The sequence below is a fragment of the Charadrius vociferus genome, unplaced genomic scaffold, assembly GCF_000708025.1.
Source record: "Charadrius vociferus isolate BGI_N301 unplaced genomic scaffold, ASM70802v2 scaffold217, whole genome shotgun sequence".
In the NCBI taxonomy this organism is placed as follows: Eukaryota; Metazoa; Chordata; class Aves; order Charadriiformes; family Charadriidae; genus Charadrius; species Charadrius vociferus.
In genome coordinates this window covers 705,005-722,523 of record NW_009649190.1, presented here as the reverse complement: position 1 = coordinate 722,523, position 17,519 = coordinate 705,005, and the positions used below count along the sequence as shown (strand labels likewise).

Sequence of the window (17,519 nt, the reverse complement as noted above, 5' to 3'; positions counted from 1 at the left end):
GTTTGTTCTAAGCTGCGGTAAGTATGGATTTTTCTCTTAGAAGCTGTTTGCTGAAAAGCTCTAGGATTATTTCAGTTAGTTGTTCGATCAACTTCTGCAACAATTACAGTGGTATTCCCGTGCCACACTCAAAGGAATGGCCTGGAGTTTCCTGGTTAGGCTGTCTCACTGTGTTTTGAAGATGAGGTGAATGTGGGTGTGGTAGTAGGTATCCTACAAGCTATAAAACATACCAGAGGCTGATTAAAAAGAGGTTAAGACTAGAGGCTAAACTCAGCATACTGAAGCTGAAATGATTTCTTGGGTGAGAGCTACAGCTGGGCTGGAGGCCCTTTTTAGCCAAGCACTGGGATGTAATCCTTGAAAAATTAAGTGCTTCACACCAACAGTACTGTTGCAGGCTGGAGATCAGGTGAGGGGATGGGTCTCTTTGCAACCTCTGTTTAAGGCATGTTTAAGGATGCTGATGGCAAGAAACTTGCTGCATTCCCTATTTGACTATTGTCTGAAACATTTAACTCCAGGAAAAGAGCCACTAACAAAGAAAAGGCCTTATCTGTTTCACATTTTTAAGAATGCAGTAACCATTTAGTATTTTTAATAGTTTAAATGTACCTTATTGAGGTCTTCAAATATACCATGGGAATCTCTACCACTTAAGGACTTGAACTGTCTATACAGATAATTAACTCATTCTGGCTTTTTGTTATTCTCAGCATTTATATGATGAGTTTTTCTACAAGTTGAGGGAAGCTTTGTACAAGAAAGACTTAGGTATCAGCCATTACACCTAGAGGTAAACTCATACCTTAAAAGAGCAAACTTTACGGAGACTTTTTTTCCAAACAGAACTGGGATGTGCTGCAGCAGGATTACGGAGATTTCCTGTCTTGGCTGGTGCTTTTGAGGACGCAGCACGTGCAAGCACAAGCTGGATGGACTATCTCAGCACCAGCAAGGGATACAGATTCACGTGAATAACTCTGTACAGCTCTGTCAGAGGCTAAACAGATTTTGAACACGTCAGTATTTTAAACTTTAAACTCAGGTCTGAATATGATTATGAAGAAAATGTCTTTTACTGTCAACATAGGTGACTTAAATAAACCACATAAAAGTTCTTTTTTTACTTTTAAAAAGAAGTGGCAAGAGAAGGAAGGCAGAACACAGCAACTCTACTTCTATAAAAATATTAATTTATTATCTTGAACAGGGCTAATGTTGGCTCATTAGCACAACAATTTGGAGCAGATTCAGCAGTTGAGGCCTGGATTGTTATTTATTATAAACTGACTTGGCATTGCTGCACACCTGATTCTCCACAACTACTGAATGAGGCACTGGCAGACTTTTAAAAAAGCTAACTAACAAAACAAGTGTGCAAAGTGAAAATATGCTCCCACCCATAAGAAGTAAGCAAACCATCAAAAAAACTATAACAGTTAATGTCTTTAATATAAAATCATTTTCCCCCCCAAATCAGCAGCGCGATATTACAAGTGTATTGTGGTTAAATTAAAGGAACGCCATTGTGATTGAGGACATCTTCACATATGAAGTAAAATCTTCCAAATAATTCATAGTTCATCTTCTGTACATTTCAGCTTATTAAAATACAATGGGAACAAATAATACATTTTCTGTTCAGCAGCTGTCACTACCACCATTTCTCAAAGAAAACACAGTTTCTAGGAACACCAATGTTGGATAGAAGTTTGGATATAGATTCTATCATTGGAGGTGGACCACAGATGTACCATAAAGTATCCTTAGATACATGTTTTTCTAGATCCTTTTCAGATATTCTTCCCTCTGACAAAGAAAAAAAAGTAGGAAATAAGAACAGAAATATTAATCATGAAGTAATTTAAAAAAAAAAAAAAAAGACTGATTAGAGGTATTTCAAGCACTCATTTCTTAAAAATGCCAGGCCTGATTAAGAATAATAGGTATCAAGATTTGAGGCTTCCAAACCCATTTGTTCTTCTGGGAATTTAGATCAGTATTTCCAGTTGGAATGCATGGGATATTAGTCACTGAAGAGGAACATGGCTTACATACAACTGTAAATCCCACATTCAGATGAAAAAAATAACACAAATGTAACAGAAATAGAAACATGATGAAGTATCTCTTACAAACAATCAGCTTATCCTTCATCAGTCCCGCCTTAAGCAAAGTAAATACTTAGCTTAATAGTTTCTGGAATAAAGTTTGCTAGAAACATGATGAAGTATCTCTTACAATCAGTTTATCCTTCATCAATCCCGCCTTAAGCAAAGTAAATACTTTGCTTAATAGTTTCTGGAATAAAGTTTTTAGTGGGAAATACCAGTATAAAGTTTGGAATTAACAGAGGAGGTTTACTAGAAATGAAAACAAAAACTGCAAAGGGAAATTTTTTCTCCAAAGCATGGTACGTCCAGTGAAATTAGGTTTAACTCACATCTCATTTTAAACCTTTAAATGTATAAATACAAAGTTATGCATACACTAGAACTAATTATATTAAACTTCATCCTCTAGGAAGTAATCAAACTTAGCTTTTAGAAATCACCTCTGTGCATTGCCATTATATTTACCTGTAACATGTGGCTGAAGTTCTTTACAGATCTGTGAATTCTGTTGGGTAACGTGGAAACAACATGTGATCTTTCCAGGAAATGCATTCATCAAACCAAGAATATTTTTCTGTAATGTTAAACACACTTGCTTATACCACAGGCCATTAAATCAAAGCAGATGTATGCATACAGTCCCAGAACACCAGTGGTTATTACAGAGTACCACGACTCTTGCATTTCAGCACTGAGAACTTGATGGGCCTGATTTCACAGGGCTGACCTGCACACGTACACAAAATTTCCATACCTGGAATGTGAATACATTACCAGCTATGTTGTTAGTGCTTTTCTCCTTTTTTACAATAGATTGCAATTTCTAAGATTTTTCGATCTAAGAACCAGTTATGTACTTTCCTAGTTTCTTCCCCATATAAACTCTCAGATTTCCTCCTTCTACTTCCATATGGATTTTCCATTTTAAAAAAAAAACCACCCTGCAGTTGGTATTTACCACTTGTTAGGAACTTTTTGAGTACTGTCTGCTTTATCTGGTAAGATTACTTTACTCTCTCATGTTCTCCAAGTAAAACCCAACTACAGCATAATGCTAATGCTATTTTTACCAGAGTAGAAACTCTGTAATTTTCAGTTCCTTAAGTCACAGCTGTGATAGTTACCACCAAAACCCCAGTGGCTTCAGTTCAAATCACAGTAAAAAAAAAAATAATAATAATGTGTTAGTAAGATGCTGTTGTTAGTTCTGAAACTAAGATTTAGTTACTGTCTAGATTCTGCACTATTTTGGATTTTCACTGCTGGAACAGACACTGGAAATTCTTTCTTAAAATATTCTGAAATAAAAATAATTTGTACTCTGAATAGGTAAATCAGCTCATTTTGTTATGCGTTTGCTTACCATCTAATTACTACACTGAACAGTCTGCCATGGGTGGCTTAACAAAAATAGACTAAATAATCTACTAAATAGACAAATCTGTTTCTGATTCCCTAAGACGACATGGAGTGAAGAGCAGCACAGATACACACTGCTGTACGCTGTCCCACTAGTACGTCTAGTAGTGGACTGCCTTCACTGTTACGGATGTGACTCTGAACTTCTGTCCCCTTCATATGGAACCACACGCAATTTGATAGCGCTTCTGAAACTAATCATGTCCTGTTGAATTGAAGTTCTAGGACCAAGCCAGAAAGCACACCTACGGTAGGACTTGACCTGCTTAAATTATCCTGCAGTCATTCACAACACCTACTGGTAACCTACCACTCTGCACTTCAGTGACACAGACAGGAAGTGCCAAGCATCGTACATGGCACATAAACCACCACATTACTATTTTCTAGTATCCTAGGACAAAAGATAAACTCTCTTGAACTGAATGAAGGAGAATTTCAATAGCTCAACAGGTTCTTTGCAGCCTAGTAAGTTAATGTATAAAATGAAGCAGACAGCTGAACAATATAGACCTAAGGGAAAAGCCCTATCCCCAGTGTCCGAGCCACAATAAGAAAATGAAGGTCACATTTCGTCCACATGAAATCAGGAAAACCCAACTAATTGGCATCTTGAAGGAGCAAAGTTAGTTTGCTATCCTTTGTAATTCTATTCTAGTGCTGTATGTTGGTGACAGTATACATAGCTGCTTCTTCAGGAAACAACTACTCCTCCAAAACATTAGCAACAACCTAGCGGTTCTTCGTGGAGCTTTGTACAGATGCATCTCACAACAACCTAAAGACTCTAGTAAACCTATTTCCTCAATCCTCTGCACAGAAGTGAAGAATTTTCCTATATATGTTCTGGATTTGAGGGGCATGTGAAGAATGAAGGGAAGGATATATCGTAAGCACTGCAACATAGCCTTGAGTTCTCTCCTGTCCCAGAAGCTGTAATGCAAAAGCTCTGCTGTCATAACCCCACTGAGGTGAAACTCAGGAAATGCTAGCTCCTGCACTGCAAAAAAATGCACATGCTTAGAACAGACTGGAAGATCAGTAGTTGGCCAAATGGAACAGTAGATAGGTTCCAGTTTATTAGTCTGCTTGTAGCAACAACAAAAAAAGTTTTCCAAGAAAGCAAACATCTTCCTATCTAGAAATATGGCAGAAGTATAGAAGAAAAACTAGTGATGGATTCTGTACACTGTTCCTGGAATCACGGTAAATTTTTGCCTTTAGCTTGCAATTGAAAGCTTTCAATACTTCAAAGAAACCTAAATCATTAGGGATGCTTCTTTACAGAAGCTGTGCTAATTTGACCCTAAGATAGTATCAGTGACCTTTAATGGCTGAGTGTGACAACTGATCTTTAATTGCTAAGGAAATGTTGATGAAGTACTATTACAGGCAATTTTACAAGAAGTGCTTATAAATCCTTCATCCCTAGACTCGTACCCAATAATAACTAATGCATTATCAATAAAGCTTCCCTGTTATTTTAGAAAATGTTTCCTTTGGATATATTTGATCTTGCTAGTCTTTCAATTCACCACAATCTGTACTGAGATGATGTGGTTATAGCGTATAGCATTACGCATACTATTAGTGTGTATATGCACATATCTAGCATATATAAGCTTTAGTATACTATGATGGTCTTATGAGATTATAGTCAAATGTAGACATTTAGGGCTGACTTATCAGTGAAGTCAATGAGGCCTGTCATGTCCAATAACATTCTTAATTTGTACAGTGGCATAAATAATTAAACCACCCATGGGATTTGAGGCAGGCAATGACTTTTGTCTCTGTTCGCACAGTGTCTTACACAGAGGGGCTCTTTGGAATTTGGCAACAGAATGATACACACACTAATAGCTGAATATCTGAGATCTATTTTTTAAAAATCTTTATATTTACCTTAAATAAGAGTTCGCTTGTATTTTTTGCACTGTAGTACAGCTTCACTGTTCCCATTTTGTATCCATTTCCTTTACTCTCTTGGTATCCCTGAAGATCTGCTATATGCAGCAGTATAGAAAACAATGGGTTAATTCCAACACCCCCTGCTATCAGCACTAGTTTTACAGGGGAGTCACCAGGCTGAGGATCAAAGAAGAAATCACCTCCCACTCGCAGAGCCACTTCTGAGTCAAGAGTACACTAGGATGGAAAAGAAGATATTTAATTTCAAAACTAAAAGCAAAAGTTGAAGTGTTTTTCTTCTTGTGTCACAGTCACAAGACTTGCTGGGCTGTGATTTTTTTATTTTTATTGACCAGTGAGGGAAAACTGAAGTACTTTAAAATAAGCGCACAGTTTCCAGCTATCTGCAGTAATCTGTTTCAGTGTTGCTAGGGATCTAGTTCTACTTTCTGAAGTTTCAGTCTTCTGATAAGGCAGGATGGTGACTCCCCACTCCCCTAAGAGTTGAAGGAGAAATGATTCATGCAAGAGTTTTTCCAACAGCAGTATGTGGTTCTGAAAACCCAAGATCAACACGTGAGATCACACATTTACCCAAACCCAGTCATGTCAAAAAAGGCCTTGCTATGATGTCACAGAAGGAAGTCAGAATGAGTTGCAGAGATGCAGGTTTTTTCCATCCCCAGTCCTAAAAAATGCCCAGAAGTGAAACAAGTATCCACAAGAATATTTCTTGCAGAACCACTTCTGCATTTGCAATTTCAGAGTTGCAGAAGAAGAAAAATCAGGGGAAAGCCTTCCCCCTCTTCTCTCCGCTTGTACAAAAGAAATTATTTCTTACAGAAATTAGCCAAAGCATGTTTGATACATGGAAAACTAAAGCTCCAACAAATAAAACATTTGGGTCAGTATCTGCTTGGTAAACTGCATCCCCATATGAAGGGTGAAACAGAAGTACAGGCGAGTTCATCCACATCACTGTAAGCTGACAGAACAAATACGAGCAGAAAACAGAACTCATTTCAGACCATGTATAGGGTTTAAAAAAGAAAATAAAAAGGATAAGGAAGCCAAGGAAGGTGGGAAAGAAGGAGAGAGAAAAAAAAAGTTCCAAGAAATGCTGAAAATTTAGCAGTTAATAATTTACAGAGTAAAAACATTTCCTCAAAAAAATCCTTTTGATATCAGGAAATAGTCATTAAAACAAAAGGGTTTCCATTAATGACACCTGTATGGTAAGCAAAGGTCTAAACACAAAACAATTCCACCAGGAGGAAGGAGGCCCTTTCACGCAGATACTGCACAGAACAGAGAGGTTCCTACAGTAGTGAGCATGACCATTAAAAAAAAAAACAGTTTTTAACCTTTTTAGTGCATAAGGTATTATCTCTCAATTACAGTGTAAGACAATCGGCCTTCATTATCTGAAACCAATTTCTCTCTCCCTCTTCAATGTGCACTGCCAGGCTTTCCCACAACATCTTACTTTGTTTTAGAGATGCATGAATCCAAAGCGTTCCAGATTCACGTGGCAGAAAGAGGACATAGAATATGGTATCCTTTGTGGAAACAAGCATTTTTACGAAGGAAAAAATCTTTCTTGTCGAATCTGCCTCTTTAACCAGCTATAGCTCATGAAGATGGGACACACAAGAGAGGAAGAATCTCTCTTAACAGTCTCGCACGTATTTCAGCGTGTTAGCCATGGCAATGATAACAGTAAGTCAGTTTTCAAAAAAACCCATCAAATTCTGGAGTAATATGGTGAGAAAGTGTTGTCCTTTAGCCTAGTTTGTATGTACAGCATTGGGGCCAGACTCTTTTTCAGTGGAGCCCAGCGACAGGACAAGGGGCAATGGGCACACACTGGAACACAGGAAATTCCATCTGACCATGAGGAGGGACTTTACTTTGAGGGTGGCAGAGCACTGGCACAGGCTGCCGAGAGGTGGTGGAGTCTCTTCTCTGGAGACATTCAAAATCCGCCTGGATGCATTCCTGTCCAACCTGCTCTAGGTGACCCTGCTTTGGCAGGGGGGTTGGACTAGATCATCGCCGAAGGTCCCTTCTAACCCCTACCATTCTGTGAAATGGCTTAGAGAAGTAAAGCAATCATTACACGTACATTTTTCAATATAAAAGGCTGTATTTTCCTAAGCTATAAAGTACACTGTGCTGAATTTTATTATTTTATATACAATAATATTAAAGAATAAATATAAATACCTCTGAAAAAAACAGTGAGTAAATGAGTACTAACTATTCCCATAACACTTTTTATCCTGACATTTCATCTTAATTATTTAGAAGTTACTTATAAATGAAGTACCAGAGTTTTTACACCATGTATACAACCCTTTCAAATTCTAGGTTGCTTTTTTTTCTTTCTTCTTTTTTCCAAAGGAAAAGCATACACTTTTGTTTAGCTAGCTAGAGTCCACATATACCCTGGAGGTTTCTCTACAGCATCAGGTTTGACCTAGGCTTACCCGCTAATTAAGATTTTCCTATAAATTCAACCAGAAAACTCGGCAACAGCAAATTGATTTACAACATAAAAAAAGTCCTAAAAGAGCCTCCAGAGACTGGGAATTATGAAGTCAGGCCTTCATATTCTCTGAAGAGCAATACCAAAACCCACGCAATCCTCTTAGGTATTATGTGATCTGCTGGCATGTACACTACAAGTTCTACACAACATCTCAAAAAGGTTATTTTGTTCATGTTCCAGTGCAGATAACTTGCTGTAACAACAATTAAAATACTGCGGATGGTCACATGCTTACTACTAGATAAGCACCACTTTTGAGAGTCTCAATTCTAGTAACTTTGCATCAATCTTTACTATAACTCTGTTGGCCACTGAACAAAACTGCAATATTTGTAGAATAATCTGTCAATCTAAACCTTGGAGCCACATTTCAGAAATAGAAATGCCAGGCAGAGAACAGTAAGTAGGAGAGATCACAGGGGGTTGTGAAAAGACCAAAAGTTGATAGGACAGGTCATCTATGAAATACAATCAGCAGCAGAAACAAGGACCCTTCTGACTATAACTAAATGGGGTAAATGGATGAACAAAACACTGCAAGATGCCAAAACATCAGACTTTACTTTTAATATAGCAAAAATCAAGACTTGGGTTATGTCAATAGTACAAAAATATTGCATATTTAAAAGCATACTATAGAAATTCTGAAGTATTCTCTTGTTTTATCATTGCAGAAAAACTGATCTAAATATCTCCCTTTGCTCCCCCTTAATAATCTGTCTTTGTATTTATCAGTCAATGATTCCCAGTTTGTATTTGTAGAAACAGCGAGGAATGATGGCAAGTTATCCGATGGAACTTTGTAATGTGTAACACAGCCTGTTCTCAGGGTCATAAGTTAGAACAGAGTTTTTCAACATTTTTCAGTTCATGAATTCCAAAGGAGTGAGAACCCTTACACGCACTAATTACAGTATCATTGTAAGTCCACAAGTGGAGTCAAAAGATCACAATAAACATATTACCACATAAACATCCAATTTCAGTCCCTTAGTGAATAAAAGATTAAGATGTATGTTGTATTAAAACTGAAGTCAACAGGAGTTTTGCAGTCAATAGCAAAAAAGGGGTGTAAAATCACACTTACCACCCTCTCCCCCCACCGAAGAAAAAAAATAAAATTCCAAATCTCACAATCAACAGTTAATCTCATTTACCTCAGTGTGAATCCAGTGAGCAGGAGGATGAACAGTGTGCTTTACTGCCAGTTCTAATATTCCTTCTCGTTCCAACAGGCCAGGGCTTGAACATATTGAGAATCCCCCAACTACAGATACTCCAGGAATAAAGAAGTCAACCCTAAAAATAGATCAGAAATAAAAGTTTTCAAAAAAGCCAACAACCCCAAACATGGAAAACAATAACCAAAACAAAATGGCTGCCTTTGTTTCAATTATCCTTCCTTTACAAAGACATCTTTGTTTCCATAACATAACTTTCCCAAAAAAGGACTTAATCTTGAGTAATGCCATTTCTTTAGCATTATTTTCATCTAGAAACATGTCATCACCTTTATGAAACTAGCAGCTTCTTAAACCATTCTGCTTTTAGCATTAGATGCCACATCTTACTAGAGACTAGAATTCTAAGTGTTTAAATAAATTATTTGCATATTAAAACAAAAATACAAAGTGATGTGACAGAGTGACTCAGATCTCACTCTTTTCAGTCCCTTTGATGGGCTCTTCAATTTTCAAACATAAGAAGATTGGAAAACTAATTTTAGGGAAATGAGTTTTGATTAAACACTTTCTTGGGAAGATGAAATATCTGAAGTAAAACCACAGTCTGTAAAAAAATGTCTTATGTGAAAAATGAGTTACTAGAAGCAGAATTGCTTTACCTATTGAACTGCAGTGCCCTCTGGTGGCAGATATCTTTTTCTAGTTGATGGAAATTTGAACTGGCACAAATTACGACAATTTTTTTTTAAAGTTAAAGTAAACCATGCATCAGTTTCTACAGATTGGATGGTACCATATGGCTAAGCTTTTGCAACACCGGTAATTAGAGAGTATGGAAGGCAAGCCATTACTAGACATGAGCTATAATTCATTTTCATAAAAGTAAGGCTTCAATATTCCAAATAGTATCAGAAGTTAGAAATTGGTTTATGATCTAACATTTAAACTCCTCAGTGTTGCATAAATCTTTAAGTACTTCAGTTTTCTACAGCAGATAAATAATCCCTGTATTTCAAAAGAAAACTAATGCTTAAAACCAATTGTGCTGCTCCATTTAGGAAACAACCATCCTGGTAAGCAATGCCAAGTACTAGAGAATCATTGCTCAATTCAAGCCTGATTTAGGCTGGCTCAGTATTGGTTAAATGCTAATGCAACAAGAAATAGAGCCGGGCTTCCACTGGAGAGATACTTTCTTTAAACAGCAAGGCTGTATTCTTCACCGAGATCACAAATTCTTGAGAGAGGAAAGAAGCCTTCTGAATAGTTCACTAGTTCTTGAAGAAAAAAATCTTGCCTGCTTACTCCCAACAAAGCTTCACCCTTCAAAGAAAAGTATCCCATTTTTCTCTCAAAAAATGCACAAAGCGTGATATATACAATAGTATAGTGATATGATTTTTAACTTTATGATAATAAAGGTATCTGACTGCAAATGAAAGGTCAACAACCAAAAAAAGTTGAGGCTTATTTCACTATCCTCAGCTTCTGCAGCCCCACTGACCATGGATCTCAGCTTTCCTGGCAGTAAGGATCTAAGACACTAAGAAAGGACAACTTTTATTGCAGCATTTATTGTATGAAACACCTCAAGATGCTACTAAAGCTCTTTACCACCCTCTGGTGGAAAATAATCTTACTACTTCCATTAACAAAAAAAAAAAAAAAGAAAAGTTACATTTATGCTGTAAAGTAACAATTTACATTAAAGTCAAAATGTTCTGCTGGACACATATGGGAAACATTACGTGTGCCTGGTGGGGAAACACACATACACAATCAAACTTTGCTGTAAAACCTAAATCAAATGGCATTTTTACCCTTCTAAATTCCTAATGTAGGCGTATGTTTCTTTCTATATTAGTATTTCCTTCCCAGTTACATAATCATGAAAGATTTCAGTGCATAGTACACTGTATTATAGTGGACTAGCTTGTATTTCTGATGACTTGTCTTATCTCTAGCTGCATGTAGGAAGGATAAGAAACTCCTGAAGAAATGCTATCTGTGAGAGCTTAAGCAAAAAGAGTAGTTAAAAAAAGAAAAAACCCAACTATATAAACCCACAACAAAGAGAGGTGCAAAAAGATGTAAAACAGAGATCTTGCAGTGGGTTTTCATTTCCCTCCTTTTAAAGGTTACCTAAGCCAGATCTTTAAGAAAAGAAGACCCGTTAGCAATTGCTGGAGGAAGAGATCAGAAAGATTAAAACCATAGAGCTACTTCTTCAAGGTATTTATAACATGCATATATGTCAATGCATGTTCTAGTAAATCAAAATGGGTAACAGCAACAAGTCTCTTCATTACCACTTGAAGTCAGATAAAGACAAATTTGTGCCGGCAAAACAAATTCACTTTTGCTTCTAAAAAACTTGATAACTTTCAAAAAACATATATATTTTAGTGACAATCTTTGGCTGTAACATCTTCCTATAGCAAATTCTAACAAGTTAGCCTTTTCTACTCAGGAAATTGTAGCCTGGTGTTTTGTACTGCTCATCAAAAAAATGCAACAGCAGTTTATAGCTACAAGTATAGAAAAGTTGTATTCCTTACAATAGCATTAGAATACTTTCAAGGAAAAAGAAAATGAAAAAGAGTAATTATAATTAAAGCTTTCAGTTTTCAGCATGATAATTTCTAAAACATTTTTGGAGGGTAAATGCACTTTCCAAGTACTGGCAAGCAAGAGTTTAATATGAGTCACTGCACATGTGCAAAAACTGCAGCAAATTGCTCCACAAACAAATTATTGCAATCAACATCTTGTGTTCTGGTTCTAAATTTAAAAGCCAGCATATTAACACTACATGAGTAACGTATGCTGTTAATACCCTAGCAGCTATACTTTGGTTCCAGCAAAACCACTTTCAGATGGCCCAAGCCAATAAACATTTTAAGAACATTTAAATGACCAATGCCCAAAGCAACTACTCATAGTTTTAAATTAACTTTCAAGAGAAAAAAAAAAAAAAGTGATTGAGTGGGAGCATTTTTAACAAGGAAGGCAGGCAAACATGAAAATCCACTATTTCCCTGGGAAAAAAGCTGTAAGTTTGCTTACGCAAACAGCTAATTATTTCAAAGGCTTAATAATTCAAGTTCTTTTATTTTCAAGTTTGCCTATCTATATTTATCTGAATAAAGCCTAACAGGCTTTATTTGCAGATTGCAAAATTTTAGGGGAAGAAATAAAAGTTAGCAGGCAATTCTGACTTATTTATAAACGAAAACTAAGTAACTTGCAAATCAGCAGCAGCCCAGCTCCACTGTAGAGGTAACTAGTAAATAAAGACAATAAAGACAGCTTGCAGAATAAAGCGCAGTGTACTTCAAAGTACTCTTGAAGAAACAATGTAATATACATAAACCAGAGGAAAATATCAAAACAATCAAACTGAACATTTAAAGAATATCAAATTTTACCCTTTTAAAACTAATTTTAGCATATTTAATATGGCTATTTTAAAATTATGTTAAATGTCAGCTATTTCATGGAGCATATAAAACATCACATTATATACATTAATGATTTTGTCCAAGGCTTAAGTATCAGAGGCCTTTTAATATTTTGTTATAGTGGACTTCGGCTCCTAATTTTCCTCTTGAGTACTGGAAGATCTTACCACTGTCCTGCTTTGAAAGTAAAATCTTTATTTGCGATAGCCAAACGAAGTCTTTTGACTGTCTCCGATTCATTGGTGATTCCACACACTTTTGCTTGTGAAATTACCTAACAAAAGGAAAATGAACCATTGTGTTACGTACATCTCATTTGCAGCAAAAGTACTCAAGAATCTGTGTATGAGATACCTATTGCTTCCCATGTTGTCTGCAGCATTTCATTACCTAAAGCACCATACTTTTTCGCTGGCGTAGAGAAAAAAAGAACGGATTCACTTACACAGTCGCTGCATGAAGAAATGGTTTTCTACTTACAGTCCACCATATCTGTCACTTTTGTCAGGGTTATTCTAAGATTATATACAAACTTATTTCAGTTGAAAAGAACATAACGATAAAGAGAAGTGATTGCTAGTTACCACTTTTCAGATTCTTTTGACATCTGTACAAGGCAAACGCTCCTTTATCTTTCCAGCAACAAAGTAAAAGATTGCTAATAAAAAGACTGGCAAAGGAAACTCATAAAAGATCAGCTGCTACTGAAGTCCCAGGGAGAATTCTGGATCTGTATGTGGTTTTATTTAAGTAATTAAATGCACTACTGAAAGATTATGCGTTAATGCATAATGCATAAATGAAAGAAAACCAACGAGCCTTGTGTTACTGCTTTTAGACACATACCCATTTGACCACATATGTGATCTATGAACAGGGGGAAACTGCGACACAACGTTCATTGCAAGTTAACAGAAGAGTTTTTGTTTGGCAACCAGATGGGAGGGGATGCAAGCGCCATAGCTGATACTGCTTTTAAAGAGTTTAAAAAAAAATTATGAAAAATAATGGTTTTCTAAATGAAAAGCAGATTTTGCAACAGGGTCATTGGGGAGGAGCTTCCCACTTAAACTCTGATGCCCATCAGTACAATGTGGATTTTCCAATTCTGATGCCCATCAGTATGACATGGATTTGCATCACTTTCCATCCCTGCCCTTTCTCTTCAAGTATTTTTGAGTTCTAATTTTTAACCTTTTTCCTCTAGAAAGAAAGTAATGCCCTAAATATTTTCTACACAGGCCAATATACAGATTCTACTCTGTTAAAAAATGCTGATGTCATTTACCACACTAGGAAATACTAATAATACCACTACAACTCTACTATTTCTCATTTGTATAAGATCAAACAGATAAGAAAAAAAAAAAAAGAAACTTTAAGCAACTATGGTCTAATTTAAAACACATGGCAGGAAATTAATTTATTCATAAAGCAACATCTGAACACGTCCACTGTCCCATTAAACAGCAGGACGTTTGCCTTTTAAAAATAAAGTAGCATAAATTTCTTTTCCACTTTAACAGACTGTTAAATTGGGAATGCAAGCACTTTAAGTTAACAAGAGAAAGGTCAGATACATGACGTGAATAGTTCTGATGGAGAACCCTAAGCACAGGAAATAGACGTTAAGTTTGGATCTTCTTCATTCCCTTCTTTACTCTTCAGTACACTCCCTAATTTGTTCTTTGGCTGATACATCCAATGGAGCACTGGAAATTTAATTCTTATAAGGGTATTACAAAAATCGAATTTGAGTCAGGGTGATCAAAGACATTCAACCAGTATTTTGGACCATCACAAGAGTATCCAACTGACCCAGAGCAAGGCTGCAGTCAGAGAGAGGAGGACACAGGACTCCAGACTTTGCTGTTGTATTTCAAGAAAGTGTTAGGCACTTTTTCTTGCCCTGGTCCTTCCCATTACCACTCTTCAACAGGCCATATTGTGTAGCATGCACACTAATGCAACACAGACCTATGATTCTTTCATCTTTCTACAGGACTGAAATGGCCAAATAAAGCAATACAGACTGAGGGAAGCCAACTGCTGATTATATGGAATTTAAAACCAAGCAGAGGATTTAAAATAAACTAATTTTAAAGCAGTCAGAAATAAAGTAACAAAGAATAAATCAAGCATTAAAAAAAGAAACAGCATAATCCTCTGATATGCAGAGAATTTGCAGTACCAGAACTGAGCCTTGCTCTTTTACCTATGCAACTTCTTTCTCTTCCTCAGACCTTACACAGTTCCCTGTACCACCTCAGAGCTTTCAAAGCCTCGTAAGGATCCATTTTCCACATATTTTCCAGCTACCTGGCATTTATGTTGAACAGAAAAAGTAAGCAACCCAAGCAATCAAAAATAGCCAAGATAAAAACCACATGGTTACAAAACTCAAGCGCAATCATTTTTTTTCACGTTGGAAGCAAACAAGAATGTGCTTCTGTCTGTACCCATCTCCACACTCATTCTGTCCACGTATTGAGTTAATTTAGCATAAATATATACCTTACAATATAGACCTTATAGCAGCCTTCCAGTACCTGAAGGGGGCCTATAGGAAAGCTGGGGAGGGACTTTTTACAAGGGCATGTAGCGATAGGACAAGGGGGAATGGCTTCAAACTGGAAGAGGGTAGATTTAGAATAGGTACGAGGAAGAAATTTTTCACTCTGAGGGTGGTGAGACACGGGAACAAATTGCCCAGGGAAGTTGGGGAGGCCCCATCCCTGGAAGTGTTCAAGGCCAGGCTGGATGGGGCTTTGAGCAACCTGATCTAGTAGGAGGTGTTTCTTTCCATAGCAGGGGTGTTGGAACTAGATGATCTTTAAGGTCCCTACCAAACCAAACCTTTCTATGATTCTATGAAATCGGATCCGCCTGAGAAGCTTTATGTCCACAAGCAATGCTAACGCTAGGCCTGTGACTTACTCTCAACTTCCCATAGTTAGGAAAAAATGCAGCAGATGAGAACTTAATGATGTACATATATGCACATTAATAACTGTATAGTGCATTTGAGAACATAGAGTTTGTCCTGCTCTGTGACACACACAGGACCAGCTTGTCACGAATGACTACTCCTTAACACTGAGAGAAGCTAACTATACAATGGAGAAAAACGGGGCATGATTTCCCAACTCCTGGTAATTAAAGATGGGATTTTTCAGTCAAAAAGGTGCCATACTTCTCCTGAAGTCTAAGAAAAACGCAGAATTGTTTCACTAGCGAAATGTTTTTGAGAACTGAAGTCATATTCTCCCAGTATTTAAAAATTTTGAAACACCTACTGTAGCTAATTACAGAAAGGAAATACCTATATGAAGTACAAAAGTATGTTCACCTCTGGACATAATGAAAAAAAATGCTCTATCTTCCCTGTACTTGTGAATTAAAATAGATACAAACTAAGATCCTTTTTACAATTATCATCTGACCCTTCAAAATGCCTACACTTTTTATCTTACCTCCTATGTTATAAAAGGACATTTTCCAAAATTTTTTAATCTCAAATTTGAATCAGAATTGTAGAAATCCATAAAAATCTGAGAAGCCTGTGCAGAGATGATGAGTATTGGTGTGCTTTCATTACTTATCAGAATCCATATCTGACCAGAATTGTAATTAATTTCTTGTTCAACATAAAGTAAACAGCATCACATCTCATGGACAATCTTTATAACTCATTACATTTCACCCACTGACCACAAAATACACTTATTTTACAACAATATCCAATACAAAAATGACAAGAAAAAGAAGTAAAACAGACTGAAGTAGAAAACAAAATGCAGACTAAAGAATCAAATACAATTTTCCAGTTTCTTCACACCAAAAAAATGATTACTTACATCCTAAAGAACAGAACACTAACCTCCTGGCGAAAATTATTTGCTGTCCTCTCTAGATGATCCATTTTCCTTTTTGATTTTATTGTGCTGCAACAAAAAGCAAAGAAAGATAACTGTCATTGTCAACTGTAGCTGTGCTACTGTCCCTTACTGATAGGAATTTCTAGTAACATCACAATTTACCAGTGTAATCTAGACTACAGATAACGTAAGTCTAAATAGGAATTAAATACAAATATATATAATCGGGAGTTAAATAAGTATTTATACGTATGTAATAATTTGCCAGCTTCATTTTGACAGTGTTACCATGACACTCTTTTTTGGAAAAAAAAAAAAAAAGAAAAAAAAAAGTATGTGGATAACCTACCCATTCACTGTGCAATAACAAAAAGCAGAGTGCCTCAACACCACCAATGCTGAATGAGTGGGAAAAATTCTGGCAGCACCTCTCAGTAATTGAGGAACAGTAAACCCCACATAAATAGTAGCATGAGCCATGATGACTAGGCCGTCTTCAGAATTACCAGCTCCTGAAAAATCCATATAAATATTTGTTAAATAAAATATCCACTGTTTGATAAGGCTTGTTTTCACCCTTTATTTCTATTAAATCAGAAAGGCCAAAGCTCAGCTAGAGCTAAAACTAGCAATAGATATATAAGGTAACAATAAGGAATTTTAAAAGTACGAAAATATAAAGAAGTAAAAATGTGCAGCCATTGATTGAAGGGGAAGACAACCTCATCACAGATGATATGGAAAAGACTAAAGTAGTCAACAATTTTTTTGCCTCGGTCTCCACAGACAAAGCCTGCACCCAGACCTCTGCTTGTACCAGCAGCATTTGGGAAGGAGAGGGATAAGTAGGAGTGAGGCCAGCAACTTCTCAGAGAAGCTGGATGAATTCAAACGCACACAGCCAGATGGGTTACGCTCAAGGTTGCTAAGAGACACAGCTGACATGCTTGTGAGGCAACTGTCTATTACCTACAAAAAACAGTTATCAGAGAAAGTCT

The 17,519-nt window shown here is 36.6% G+C and overlaps 1 protein-coding gene across 3 annotated transcripts; it reads right to left on the bottom strand.

Annotated features, from left to right (window-relative positions):
• Nucleotides 1-1,436: 1,436 nt before the first annotated feature.
• OXNAD1 (oxidoreductase NAD-binding domain containing 1) lies at nucleotides 1,437-17,033 on the bottom strand. 3 transcript variants are annotated; one of them, XM_009888922.1, is made up of 8 exons: nucleotides 16,871-17,027; nucleotides 16,524-16,587; nucleotides 12,811-12,917; nucleotides 9,156-9,297; nucleotides 5,648-5,684; nucleotides 5,442-5,542; nucleotides 2,583-2,691; nucleotides 1,438-1,812 (listed from the first exon to the last, which is right to left on the bottom strand). In XM_009888922.1, the coding sequence occupies exons 1-8, from the start codon at nucleotides 16,999-17,001 to the stop codon at nucleotides 1,658-1,660; spliced, it is 846 nt and encodes a 281-aa protein (XP_009887224.1). In that variant the 5' UTR covers nucleotides 17,002-17,027; the 3' UTR covers nucleotides 1,438-1,657. The 3 variants fall into 3 exon arrangements, 2 of the variants coding, with proteins under 2 accessions (XP_009887223.1, XP_009887224.1); XM_009888921.1 differs by having other exon boundaries at nucleotides 1,437-1,812; nucleotides 5,442-5,684; XR_717910.1 differs by lacking the exon at nucleotides 16,524-16,587 and having other exon boundaries at nucleotides 5,442-5,684; nucleotides 16,871-17,033.
• Nucleotides 17,034-17,519: the final 486 nt, after the last annotated feature.

Coding starts and splice junctions, on each gene's coding strand:
- OXNAD1 (XM_009888921.1), bottom strand. CDS start 17,001: ATGGCTCATGCTACTATTTATGTGGGGTTTACTGTTCCTCAATTACTG. Junction 16,588..16,870: donor TGTTATTGCACAGTGAATGG/GTAGGTTATCCA, acceptor TTTTTGTTGCAG/CACAATAAAATCAAAAAGGA. Junction 5,685..9,155: donor CTCACTGGATTCACACTGAG/GTAAATGAGATT, acceptor TTTCCATCCTAG/TGTACTCTTGACTCAGAAGT.